The 11,884-nt window shown below is 45.9% G+C and overlaps 2 protein-coding genes across 3 annotated transcripts; one reads left to right on the top strand and one right to left on the bottom strand.

Moving 5' to 3' along the window:
* Nucleotides 1-1,378: 1,378 nt before the first annotated feature.
* On the top strand, nt 1,379-5,631 carry LOC127317115 (fimbrin-4-like). 2 transcript variants are annotated; one of them, XM_051347639.1, is made up of 14 exons: nt 1,379-1,683; nt 1,770-1,943; nt 2,039-2,280; nt 2,455-2,626; nt 2,843-2,881; nt 2,988-3,056; nt 3,138-3,254; nt 3,334-3,545; nt 3,643-3,801; nt 3,869-4,068; nt 4,167-4,333; nt 4,547-4,643; nt 4,763-4,854; nt 4,954-5,631. In XM_051347639.1, exons 1-14 carry the CDS (start codon nt 1,594-1,596, stop codon nt 5,194-5,196), a joined length of 2,073 nt encoding a protein of 690 aa, XP_051203599.1. In that variant the 5' UTR covers nt 1,379-1,593; the 3' UTR covers nt 5,197-5,631. The 2 variants fall into 2 exon arrangements, with proteins under 2 accessions (XP_051203599.1, XP_051203598.1); XM_051347638.1 differs by having other exon boundaries at nt 2,843-2,890.
* Nucleotides 5,632-6,871: 1,240 nt separating this feature from the next.
* Nucleotides 6,872-9,290, bottom strand: LOC127317116 (BTB/POZ domain-containing protein At2g04740). The gene is made up of 5 exons (XM_051347640.2): nt 8,719-9,290; nt 7,760-8,501; nt 7,641-7,677; nt 7,411-7,544; nt 6,872-7,328 (listed from the first exon to the last, which is right to left on the bottom strand). Exons 1-5 carry the CDS (start codon nt 9,215-9,217, stop codon nt 6,986-6,988), a joined length of 1,755 nt encoding a protein of 584 aa, XP_051203600.1. The 5' UTR covers nt 9,218-9,290; the 3' UTR covers nt 6,872-6,985.
* Between the last annotated feature and the right edge of the window lie 2,594 nt (nt 9,291-11,884).

Raw genomic sequence — 11,884 nt, 5'->3', positions numbered from 1 at the left:
CAATCAAGCTGTGGTTGATGATGAACTTGAGTATCTTGGGGAGGCAACCTCTCGAGTTGAGCAGAGCTTGGAGGTTTTCACCTCAATTAAGGCGTGAGGGCGAAGTCAAAGAACTGCATGGCTCATCGGGCCTCCATCACACGCCATCATAAGCTAATGAGAAATTCCCATTAAAGGTTTAAGGAGATGAGCCAGAGGTGGAAAAAGAGTATAACGACGATCGACGAGCTTGAGGGAGGCAGGGGTCGAAGAAGGCGATGCGGCGGCGGGATCAAATTCTCCTTGACTGGGGATTTTCTCTACACATGCCTCAACCCGATATCCATGGGTCTAAACATGGACATGCTCGCATGGGGAGGCGTGTTGGTTTCACCATTGTACAATACGATGCTCCCATTGCAAGGGATGCTTGCAACATCGGAGGAGGGGAGCAATAGAGAGCTCCGAACGGTCACAGCGGCGGAAACCTAGGGCCTCGCTCCCATCCGTGATCCACGCCTTCATGTATAAGATCTTTCTCCGGAGATCTATCATGGGGATCTCCGGCCTCTACCCAATAGGCTCTGACATGGCTTCCCAGTCCTCCGGCGAGGCAAACACCACGTACAGGAGGAAGAATTTCCTCTCCAGCTTCTCTTGGAGATCCTCCTGCTCGGCTTCGCGGCGAGCAGCCTCCCGCTAGAGAGTGCGCCGAAATGAACTTCCCGAGGCTGACATCTACCTCCCATCCTTGGGGCATCGGAGGGGCGAGATATTTTCGGAATCTCTAGGGCATCACCAGCGAAAAGTGGAGGGAGAGAGCGGAGTGTCTCTAGTGTGGATTCAACACCGACTGTTTTCTTTTTCGATAAAGGGAATATATTAATATCAAAAGATACCAATTACAGACAGCCTCTGCAACAACGCAACATCCCAATGGCAGTACGAATGCACATAGCCAAAAAAGAGAAAATAAAACTAAGAAACAAAAGTCCCGCTGCAGTGTCCCAGGCCTAGCAACAGCAACACATCCACCACCAAGACAACACCTGAAATGCACAGACTCTCCAAAAGCAACGGCTCCAAGAAGGGAACAGTGCACCAGCACCGTCGTCGCACGATCAAAGACCTTAGATTTTCCCCCAACAAGATCATTACCAGGCACAACCAGTTAAAGGCAGACATTTATTCACACCGACCGTTTTCTAGCGGTCCCAACAGAGTATACACTATCTGAATTTGGCAAATCTCTCACATCCTTCACGAACAAATAGGTTGTGCAAGAGATTTATAGAATAAAATAAAGTACTCTTGTTACCACGAAATCAGGAACGCAACAAAAGCCCGTTCACTTCCATCATTGTAAACTACGTAGTAAACAGAAAAGATAAGAAAAAATGGCGCAAACAAAGCGAGCAAAAGGAAAAGCATCCGTCGTCTCCCACAAATTCGACCACCGTCTAATCCTCGGTGATCGTTTCGACCCGCCAATGCAGATGCCAACGACACGATCTTCCGCATTTCCTAATTCGTGTTGTCCGAATCAGCGCTAGCTAGCTAGAGCTAGGGCGTTCTTCCAAGAAGAATAAGTAGATTTGATTGATCCCTTGATTGATGTCGGCCGGGTTCGTGGGGGTGGTGGTCTCCGACCCCTCCCTGCAGGGCCACTTCACCCAGGTCGAGCTCCGATCCCTCAAGGCCAAGGTCATGATCACGCCCTAATCCAAATCGCATTTTCCTAATTGCGATTCCACTCCCAAATCCAATCGTGTCCATCCTGGTGGCTGCAGTTCTTGTCTCTGAAGAGGGACTCCGGCGGCCATGTCACCACCAAGAACCTGCCGGGGCTGATGAAGAAGCTCAGGGGGCTCAGCGACGTGGTTTCCGAGGACGACATTGCTGCATTCTTGTCGGAGGTCTACACCGACGCCGACCAAGAGATCGAGTTCGAGTCATTTCTCCGGGTACATGGATCACGCCATGATCCCTTTCAACCAGCTATAGTGTCAGAGTACCTTTATTTGATAAATGGGTTGTTATGTCAATGTTGCGGCTGCAGGAGTACCTGAACCTGCAGGCGAGGGTAAGCTCCGACCAGGGCGCGAGCAAGAGCTCGTCGTCGTCGTTCCTCAAGTCGAGCACCACCACGCTGCTCCACAACCCTAACCAGGCCGAGAAGTCATCCTACGTGGCTCACATCAACAGCTACCTCGGCGACGACCCGTTTCTGAAGAAGTATTTACCCATGGACCCCGAGGGCGACGACCTGTTCAACCTCGTCAGAGACGGCGTGGTGCTCTGGTGAGATGGCCATGCTGTTCGTTGTGTTGTTTTTTACTGCTTTGGTAGCATACAAGATGATGCATTGCAGTGAGTTTGCTACTATGAAAAATTGAAAATATAGCGGTTTGAGTACATACAGTCCTGCCTAGCCTAAAGCTCTGTTATTTGCCATTCATGGATAAATGCGGTCAGTAAATTGATCAACCTAGCTGTGCCCGGGACGATTGATGAGAGAGCCATCAATAAGAAGAGGGTCCTTAACCCATGGGAGAGGAATGAGAACCATACACTCTGCCTCAACTCTGCAAAGGCTATCGGATGTACCGTTGTCAATCTTGGTGCCCAAGACCTGGTCGAAGGACGGGTACGCATTCGCCATCTCTTACCAGCTGGGCTACATTTTCATTTCAACTGACATCAATAATTTCCTTCTAGGTAGTATGTGCAATGTAGATATAGAAATGCTGTCACTGAAACTGTTTAAATATCAATGCCATGTTTAATGCAACAATAAGTTAGTTATTAAGCAAGGGTTAAATTAAAAATGACTGATCCTAGACCTGATTTCTCCATGTTGCAGCCTCATCTAGTTCTCGGGTTGATATCTCAAATCATAAAGGTATATCCTGTAAGTTTCAGCCGACACTACTATCTATCATGCAGACTACACAGTACAAGTGTAAAGCCATCTTAAGACCACAGTTAATTATGATTTATGTAAACAGATACAACTTTTGGCTGATCTTAATCTAAAGAAGATGCCACAGCTGGTGGAAATTTTCGATGACAGCAGGGTATATACTACTTTTGTAATCCAGCAATGTTTAATTGACATAATATATGCGTGTCATTTGACTTTACTCATTATTGTACAGGATATAGATGAAGTGCTGAGTTTATCACCCGAAAGGTTGCTTCTCCAGTGGATGAACTACCATATCAAGAGAGCTGGCTACAAGAAAACTATTAACAACTTCTCTTCAGATGTCAAGGTTCGAACCTCAACTAGTCTTGTATCTTGAGGAAATTTTTATAACTCAAGCAGTTATCTTATAAACTAGGCTTGGACAGGATGGTGAAGCCTATGCCTATCTTATCAAAGCACTTGCTCCAGAGTATTCCTCTGAAACTTCATTCGAGACTAAGGATCCTACGGTAAGGGCAAAGATGGTGCTTGAACAAGCAGATAAGTTGGACTGCAAAAGATATTTGAGCCCGAAGGATATCACCGAGGGCTCTCCAAATCTAAACCTTGCATTTGTTGCACAAATATTCCAACATAGGTGAGAATTACTCTTTGAAGGAATCTAAATTTTACGTCTTGTCTACTGAATATTCCAACAAATATTTCACCAAAGCAGAATGCATTTTTACATGCAGAAATGGATTGACTACTGACACAAAACAGATCAATCTCACGCAGTCAGCGTCCCGAGATGATATTATATTATCCAGAGAAGAAAGAACCTTCAGAATGTGGATCAACAGCCTCGGAATTGCGACGTACGTGAACAACTTGTTTGAAGATGTTCGAAACGGGTAAGCTTTCAACAGAGGTGGGCCGCGTTTGTCTGTAAATGGATGATTAATGTCAATTCCTGTGCAGGTGGGTTCTTCTAGAAGTGCTCGACAAAGTCTCTCCAGGATCTGTCAACTGGAAGATAGCAACGAAACCTCCAATTAAAATGCCATTTAGAAAACTGGAGAACTGCAATCAGGTTATTAAAATCGGGAAGCAGCTCAAGTTTTCCTTGGTGAATTTAGCTGGAAATGACATTGTTCAGGGAAACAAGAAGTTGATTGTTGGTGAGTTTGGTTTAACAAAATATCGATATTGCTTACTCTTATTTTCCATGTTCCGGATATAGTTTTCATATTAAATATCTTCTCTCGTGTTCTTCCAGCGCTTCTATGGCAACTGATGAGATTCAATATGCTTCAGTTGCTAAACAAACTCAGATTCCACTCTCAAGGGTCCCAAGGAAAAGAAATAACTGATGCTGATATCTTGAGTTGGGCGAATAACAAAGTGAAGGCTTCCGGGAGAAATTCTCGAATCGAAAGCTTTAAGGTGAATTTTATGACTGCACATTGTGTTTCAACAGCGATGGAGTTCGGGAAAAAATTAAGTGGAGGCCTGTATGCAAATTAGAAAATTTCATCAAGCTATTTTGTGTCTGCATTGTTGAACTACCCTAATCAATATACTAAACACTTGGCCACAGTTCAGTTGTCACTTCTGTCCAGAAAATTGTAGCTGCTCATAATTCTGTTGTTACTTCAGGAAAAGAACCTATCAAGTGGGATTTTCTTCCTTGAACTTCTTAGTGCTGTACAGCCAAGGGTTGTGAACTGGAAGGTTGTGTCGAAGGGCATAGAAGGTGCATTCTTGGTCAATGAATGAATTGGGTTGTGTTTTTCATTATGGAGTATCATAAAAATCATGCCTAGTCTTTCTTCATTTTGTTGCTGACTCAAACATACTCTTGTGCTGTGGCAGATGATGAGAAGAAGCTAAATGCTACCTATATCATCAGTATCGCACGGAAGCTTGGGTGTTCTGTTTTTTTGTTACCAGATGACATTATCGAGGTAAAGGGGAATTGCTATGGAACAACCGGCATCCTACATTCCTAAAGATCAAATACATATTACCCTTGGACCTTACAATGTCACTTGTTTCTGCTGCAGGTGAATCAGAAAATGACCCTAACTCTGACTGCTAGCATCATGTACTGGAGCCTGCAGAAACCACAACAGCCTGAAACATCTGAACAGCCGGAACCATCATATGTGGCTTCAGATGCTGCTTCTGATATCGCCTCCGAGGATGCTGCTTCGCCGATGGCACCATCAGAAGGAGAAGAGGTTAACTCATTTCCTATAAGTGTGTCCAACTTGCCAACGGACAACACTTCACAGGCTCATGTTTGAATTCTTTGTCTGATAGTACTACCCCAGCTTAACCACAATGGGCCAGATCATGGTACTGATATGACAACGATATGGAGAGATGATCTGTAGCAGTACTTACCCTCCAATCATTTTTCGTTCGCTATCTTGCGCACAGATAGAGCTCCGCAAATTTGTTATATTTACTTATTTAGTTTTCTGACTAGTTAGTGCACATAGCAGTGCTCCCTATAGAGGTGCTATTTGTTCACTGAATTTTGATCTTAATATGAAAGAAGGGTATAGAGGGCATTCTTTTTTATTGCAATTTATATGCAATGTTTACGAGAGGCCGTTTCTGATGTCAACTGGAGCTGTTTAAAACCTTAAACTTGTTTGGCTTGTGCTAACAGATGCTCGAAATGTTGTAAGGTTAAGCTGTCAATTGTGCATTCAAGAATTTATTGTTATCCAGAAGTGTGGTACATGCTGTTGTCCAGAAAGTACGCTTCAATCCTTTTTGTACTCTGTAAATTATTTGGTACCTTCAGAGGAAATTTGATTTTTCCTTGTGCACGACCGTGTCATGCACCGAATAGAAAAAATAACTGCACAATCTGACTTAGATTGGTTAAAATGGCCATTAACCATGTTAGGGCAACTCTAGTGGGAAGACTGGTCGGAACCAGAAAACTCTGGCCGTTTTCCGGTTTCTTCGTTTCTAGCGCTCGGAAGAGATACTGGATGACAGCCCGGCCCGAAAACATTATCTAGGGTACCCGATAGAACTATCGCGTGCTGCTGCCGTTTAGTGTTTCGATCCCACAATGATCCGCCGCAATTACACCCATCCCAATCCCTAACCTCCGGCGAACAATCGGCGACGCTTGCCAAAGGGGTCTTCTACTGGCGCGCAGGAGATTGAGGATCTTAATGTGGTACCGGAAACAGACAGTACTGGAGTTGCTGCCAAGCTAAAGAAGGGTGACATGGACCAGTTTGTTCATAGTCCTTTAGTTGAGGAAATAAAAAAAACTCTTCTTGCTATGCACATTGTTTAGCTAACGAAGGCTGCGAAAATAAATTATGTCTACTACGGCTACCTGTCTATCATGCTCCCAAGATGAAGATACAGACTACATGCTGCTCCTCTGTCCCCGCGCTCGGGAAGTCTGGAGTTTCTTCTTCCCGGATTTCGACACCAGCGGCCCCTCCCGCCTTGCCGATCTTTGGGCAATGAGGTGCGGGACCTACGAGGAAACAACAATCATCACCGCTATCACCTGGAATATCTGGAAAAGAAGAAACGCCAAAACTTTCACCGGCACTGTAGAAGAAACCCCCCTGGTCACCCGTAGGTGCATTGAAGACATCAGGCTTTGGGCTCACCGTTGTACCACCCCCTCTCGCTCCTCCCCTCTAAAACCATTGTAATGATCCCTGTACGTTCTTGATGTTATTTAATTGTTCAGGCTGGCGTAAGCCCGCCGTAGCCCCGGTAAAAAAAAAATATGTAATTCATGGTATGGTATTGCACTAAACTGGTTACTTGGTTAGGGAACAATATTGTGCTGGATTCGGTTCTTAATTCAGCATTTGACCTAAAAGAAAATTCTCAGGCAGGAACTAGAAGACCCTTGTTTCTCTTTGATGTTCCGAACTGGCATATACCGGTAAAATGTAAGGACATGTGCAGATTAATTACAAAAACAGGAAGCAGTCATCAAAACATGCCATAGAATTAACAGAACAACTGTTGTGATCCAAACTCCAATCAGCGAAGGCTACCAAAAAACAGAGCTCCACGAGAAAACGCACACACTTCCAGTTTTCAGTTAAGTCGTCCAGCATGGTCATCATTGTCAGCTTCTCGCTCCGCAACAAACATGAGCAGCTCGAGCCGCTTGTCGAACAGAGCCGCACTCTGATCTCTCTTATCTAGCTCAGCGGCCTCTGCTTCCAACCATTTTTCGCGCAGATCATCGAGAACATTACCTTGCTCAGTGTTCCCAGTAGCCCCGGGCGCGCTGGGATGTGTAGTTCTCAGTGCGTCGGTTGCAGACGGCGGCGGGAGTGTCAACAGCAAGGCCCGGAACTCCCTTGTGTGCGCAAATGTCTCAAAATTGCAGGCGATTATGTCCAGACAGTACTCCCTTATTTTCATAACGCCATAACTGCATTTGGAGAAAATATTGAACTCAGGAACCCATCAGATAATATAAACACATACAGAGATCACGCATGAGGAGGACATACATGTCTGATAACATCAACCAATGACACAGTTCTGCAGGCGACACATGTACCAGGTTTGGTAACAGGAGGTCGGCTACGACTCGCTTCAGGGGAAACAGCAAGTATCTAGATGCAACATCAAATAGTTCTTCAGCCTGGGATAGGTTTAATTCATTTTAGTTTCACAGTAAACAAAAATAGCTTCAATACTTCCGTAGAAGTGGTAATTCAGTAATGTTTTTGAATCTTACCAGGATTGGATCCATATGCTCTACTTTATCAGTATACCTAAAATTACAAAAGCAGGGGATAAGTCCGACAGCAGCAGTAACCGTAACAATAACAAAGGAAATGTGCAAAGGGACCTTACATGTATTCAAGCATCTTTTCAAATGCTTCTACACTCATGTCATGTGCCTCAAGACATGGGAGATCCGTAGATTCATTGTTACCTTCGAGAAAACCCACTGTTCGAGATATCCTGGCTTTGAAGTACTCCGATCTTGAGGCTAAAATCACCTGATGGCACCGAAATACCCTCTCATCTACTTTCACAATGAGATCGGCACGATCACCATCATATGAGTTCCTCCGCATCTCATTTTGTACACTGTTGCAATAATCTTCTTGTCTTGAGTTAGCTAGACAGCTATGTAGAACACGCTGCAATGCTGACGGAAGACGGTCTTCTGGTGGCAAGGACTGCCCTTGCAAAACAAACCTCGTCTGCGACTCCATCAAATCCAACTTCCTGGTTGCCTTATACGGCGCAAACCTATGATGCACAATCTCCTTATCAACTAGCCTGTGCAGCTCCTGGCACTTGCAGACTTTGCAAATGATTGACAGACCCTCCATGTCGTCGACAGGTGCCTCGAGTCGATCGGCGTAGAAGAAATGGATAAGGTTGTACAGGGCAGTAAAGGATAATTTTTTTTCAGAGAATCTCACTTCCTTCCTGTCTTTCCAATCTGTCTTGAATTTCTTCTCGAAGAAGGGCGACCGGGCACAGAGGATGACCCGGTGAGCTTCGATCGGTTTTCCACCCACGTAGAATGTGATGTCCGGGGGCACCAGACGAGCCGCCGATGCAGCATCGGTTGGCCCAAATCCTGCACAAAATTAAATCAAGGTGTTACTAACGCAAAACCTGTCAATTGTATACCCTTCACTAAAATGAAAATCATCTTGTACTGGGAATTGGTATATATGTCAAATGATTTGCATTGCTGACACTAGAGCCTACGTGAATCCTAGATGCCAATTCCTCTCGGGCTAATCAATCTATCGACAATCGATGGGCATAGACAGCAATGGAAGAGAGAAGACCTGCGGCCTCGGCGAGCGCGGCGGCTTCGGCAGTGGCGCTACCCTGGAGCATCATGTCGAGGAAGGCGGCGCGGTTGGCGGGGCATGCGAGGAAGGCGGCCCGTAGCGCGGCGGGCAGCGGGGCGAGCGGCGGCGGGCGGGCCTCGAATGACTTGAGGAGCCGGCGGAGGTCGAGGTTAAGGGCGGCGTAGTGGCAGCGGTCGCCGTCGAAGGTGCGCTCGGCGCAGACGGCCCCGGCCTGGAGCAGCATCCGCGCGGCGTCGGCGTGGCCCGCGAGGCAGGCATAGTAGAGCGGCACGGAGTCCCAGCGGTCCCGCGCGTTCACGTTGGCCCCGGCCTCGAGGAGGAGGGCGAGGCGGGCGCAGTCCCCCGCGCGCGCCGCCTCGAAGATGTCGCCGCCCGGGACCTTCCGCAGGGGCACCGTCGGGTGGAGGTCCTCCGGGTCGAGGTCGATTTCCATGCCGGTGAACGTCACCTCCGCCGGCGGCGAGAAGACCATTTTTTTTTCTGTTCTCTTTGGGGAATTTTTCTGCGGCGGCGGTGGCGGGAGGGCGGGCGGCGGTGAGCGAGGCGTGTCACGCTCGGTTTGTCCAACGAGATGGATGTGTGACACCCACGCTTGCTCCGATCTCGGCCGTTGATTCTGGTTTTGCCAACGGTGGATCTTCTCTGATACACGACCACTTCAATGGCTTGGTTTTTTTTTTAGATGTACGCCCGTAGGCATACATTACTTGTATTTATAAACATAACAATACATAGTTGGTACATATACAAGCAACATAACATGAGGAGGATATAAACGGTTGTACTGCTGCAAACTGTCGCCGCCGCAACTACCAAGAACACATATCCTCCACCATCACCGGATAATAAAAGCATTAGTAGTTGGTCCACACTTTAGCGTTGAAGAAAACCCTAGCCATGAGGCGTTAACGAGCCGCAGTAGCCACCAGTCTCGTAAGACTGGATCTAACACGATAAGGAAAATCAGCTGGAGGAGCCCTCCGAGCCTCTTCAACGCCGGATCCGGGGCCAGCGCCACCTGATACGTCTCCAACGTATCGATAATTTCTTATGTTCCATGCTTGTTTTATGACAATACCTACATATTTTATACATACTTTATGTCATATTTATGCATTTTCCGGCACTAACCTATTAACAAGGTGCCGAAGAGCCAGTTGCTGTTTTCTGTTGTTTTTGGTTTCAGAAATCCTAGTAAGGAAATATTCTCGGAATTGGACGAAATCAACGCCCAGGATCTTATTTTTCCACGAAGCTTCCAGAAGTCCGAAAGGGAAACGAAGTGGGGCGACGAGGCGACGCCACAGTAGGACGGCGCGGCCAAGGCTTGGGCCGCGCGGCCCTAGCGTGTGGGCCCCTCGTGGCGCCCCTGACCTACCCTTCCGCCTACATAAGCCTTCGTCGATAATAACTCCAGTACCGAGAGCCACGGTACGGAAAACCTTCCAGAGACGCCGCCGCCGCCAATCCCATCTCGGGGGATTCAGGAGATCGCCTCCGGCACCCTGCCGGAGAGGGGAATCATCTCCCGGAGGACTCTTCACCGCCATGGTCGCCTCCGGAGTGATGTGTGAGTAGTTCACCCCTGGACTATGGGTCCATAGTAGTAGCTAGATGGTCGTCTTCTCCTCATTGTGCTATCATTGTTGAATCTTGTGAGCTGCCTAACATGATCAAGATCATCTATTTGTAATGCTACATGTTGCGTTTGTTGGGATCCGATGAATATTGAATGCTATGTTATCATCTATGTGTTGTTTATGATCTTGCATGCTCTCCGTTATTAGTAGAGGCTCTGGCCAAGTCGTTACTTGTAACTCCAAGAGGGAGTATTTATGCTCGATAGTGGGTTCATGCCTCCATTAAATCTGGGACAATGACAAAAAGTTCTAAGGTTGTGGATGTGCTGTTGCCACTAGGGATAAAACATCAATGCTATGTCTAAGGATGTATTTGTTGATTACATTACGCACCATACTTAATGCAATTGTCTGTTGTTTGCAACTTAATACTAGAAGGGGTTCGGATGATAACCTGAAGGTGGACTTTTTAGGCATAGATGCATGCTGGATTGCGGTCTATGTACTTTGTCGTAATGCCCAAATAAATCTCACACTACTCATCATAACATGTATGTGCATTGTCATGCCATCTTTATTTGTCAATTACCCAACTGTAATTTGTTCACCCAACATGCTATTTCTTATCGGAGAGACACCACTAGTGAACTGTGGACCCCGGTACACTCTTTACATCGAATACAATCTACTGCAATACTGGTTCTTACTGTTCTCTGCAAACATCATCATCCACACTATACATCTAATCCTTTGTTACAGCAAGCCGGTGAGATTGACAACCTCACTGTCACGTTGCGGCAAAGTATTTTTGTTGTGTTGTGCAGGTTCCACGTTGGCGCCGGAATCCCTGGTGTTGCGCCGCACTACACTCCGCCGCCATCAACCTTCAACGTGCTTCTTGGCTCCTACTGCTGTACGCATCACACCTTCCTCTTGGGGTTCCCAACGGACGCGTGTTGTACGCGTATCAAGCTCTTTTTCTGAAGCCGTTGCCGGGGAGATCAAGACACGTTGCAAGGGGAGTCTCCACTTCCAATCTCTTTACTTTGTTTTTGTCTTGCTTTATTTTATTTACTTCTTTGTTTGCTGCATTATATCAAAATACAAAAAAATTAGTTGCTAGCTTTACTTTATTTACTATCTTGTTTGCATTCTCCATATTAAAAACACAAAAAATTTAGTTACTTGCATTTACTTTATCTAGTTTGCTTTATTTACTATTGCTAAAATGGGTACTCCTGAAAATACTAAGTTGTGTGACTTCACAAACACAAATAATAATGATTTCTTATGCACACCTATTGCTCCACCTGCTACTACAGCAGAATTCTTTGAAATTAAACCTGCTTTACTAAATCTTGTTATGAGAGAGCAATTTTCTGGTGTTAGTTCTGATGATGCTGTTGCCCATCTTAATAATTTTGTTGAACTATGTGAAATGCAAAAGTAGAAGGATGTAGATGGTGACATTATAAAATTAAAATTGTTTCCTTTCTCATTAAGAGGAAGAGCTAAAGATTGGTTGCTATCTTTGCCTAAGAATAGTATTGATTCATGGA

Source organism: Lolium perenne, chromosome 7 (genome assembly GCF_019359855.2).
Source record: "Lolium perenne isolate Kyuss_39 chromosome 7, Kyuss_2.0, whole genome shotgun sequence".
In the NCBI taxonomy this organism is placed as follows: Eukaryota; Viridiplantae; Streptophyta; class Magnoliopsida; order Poales; family Poaceae; genus Lolium; species Lolium perenne.
This window is presented reverse-complemented; position numbering and strand designations above follow the sequence as displayed.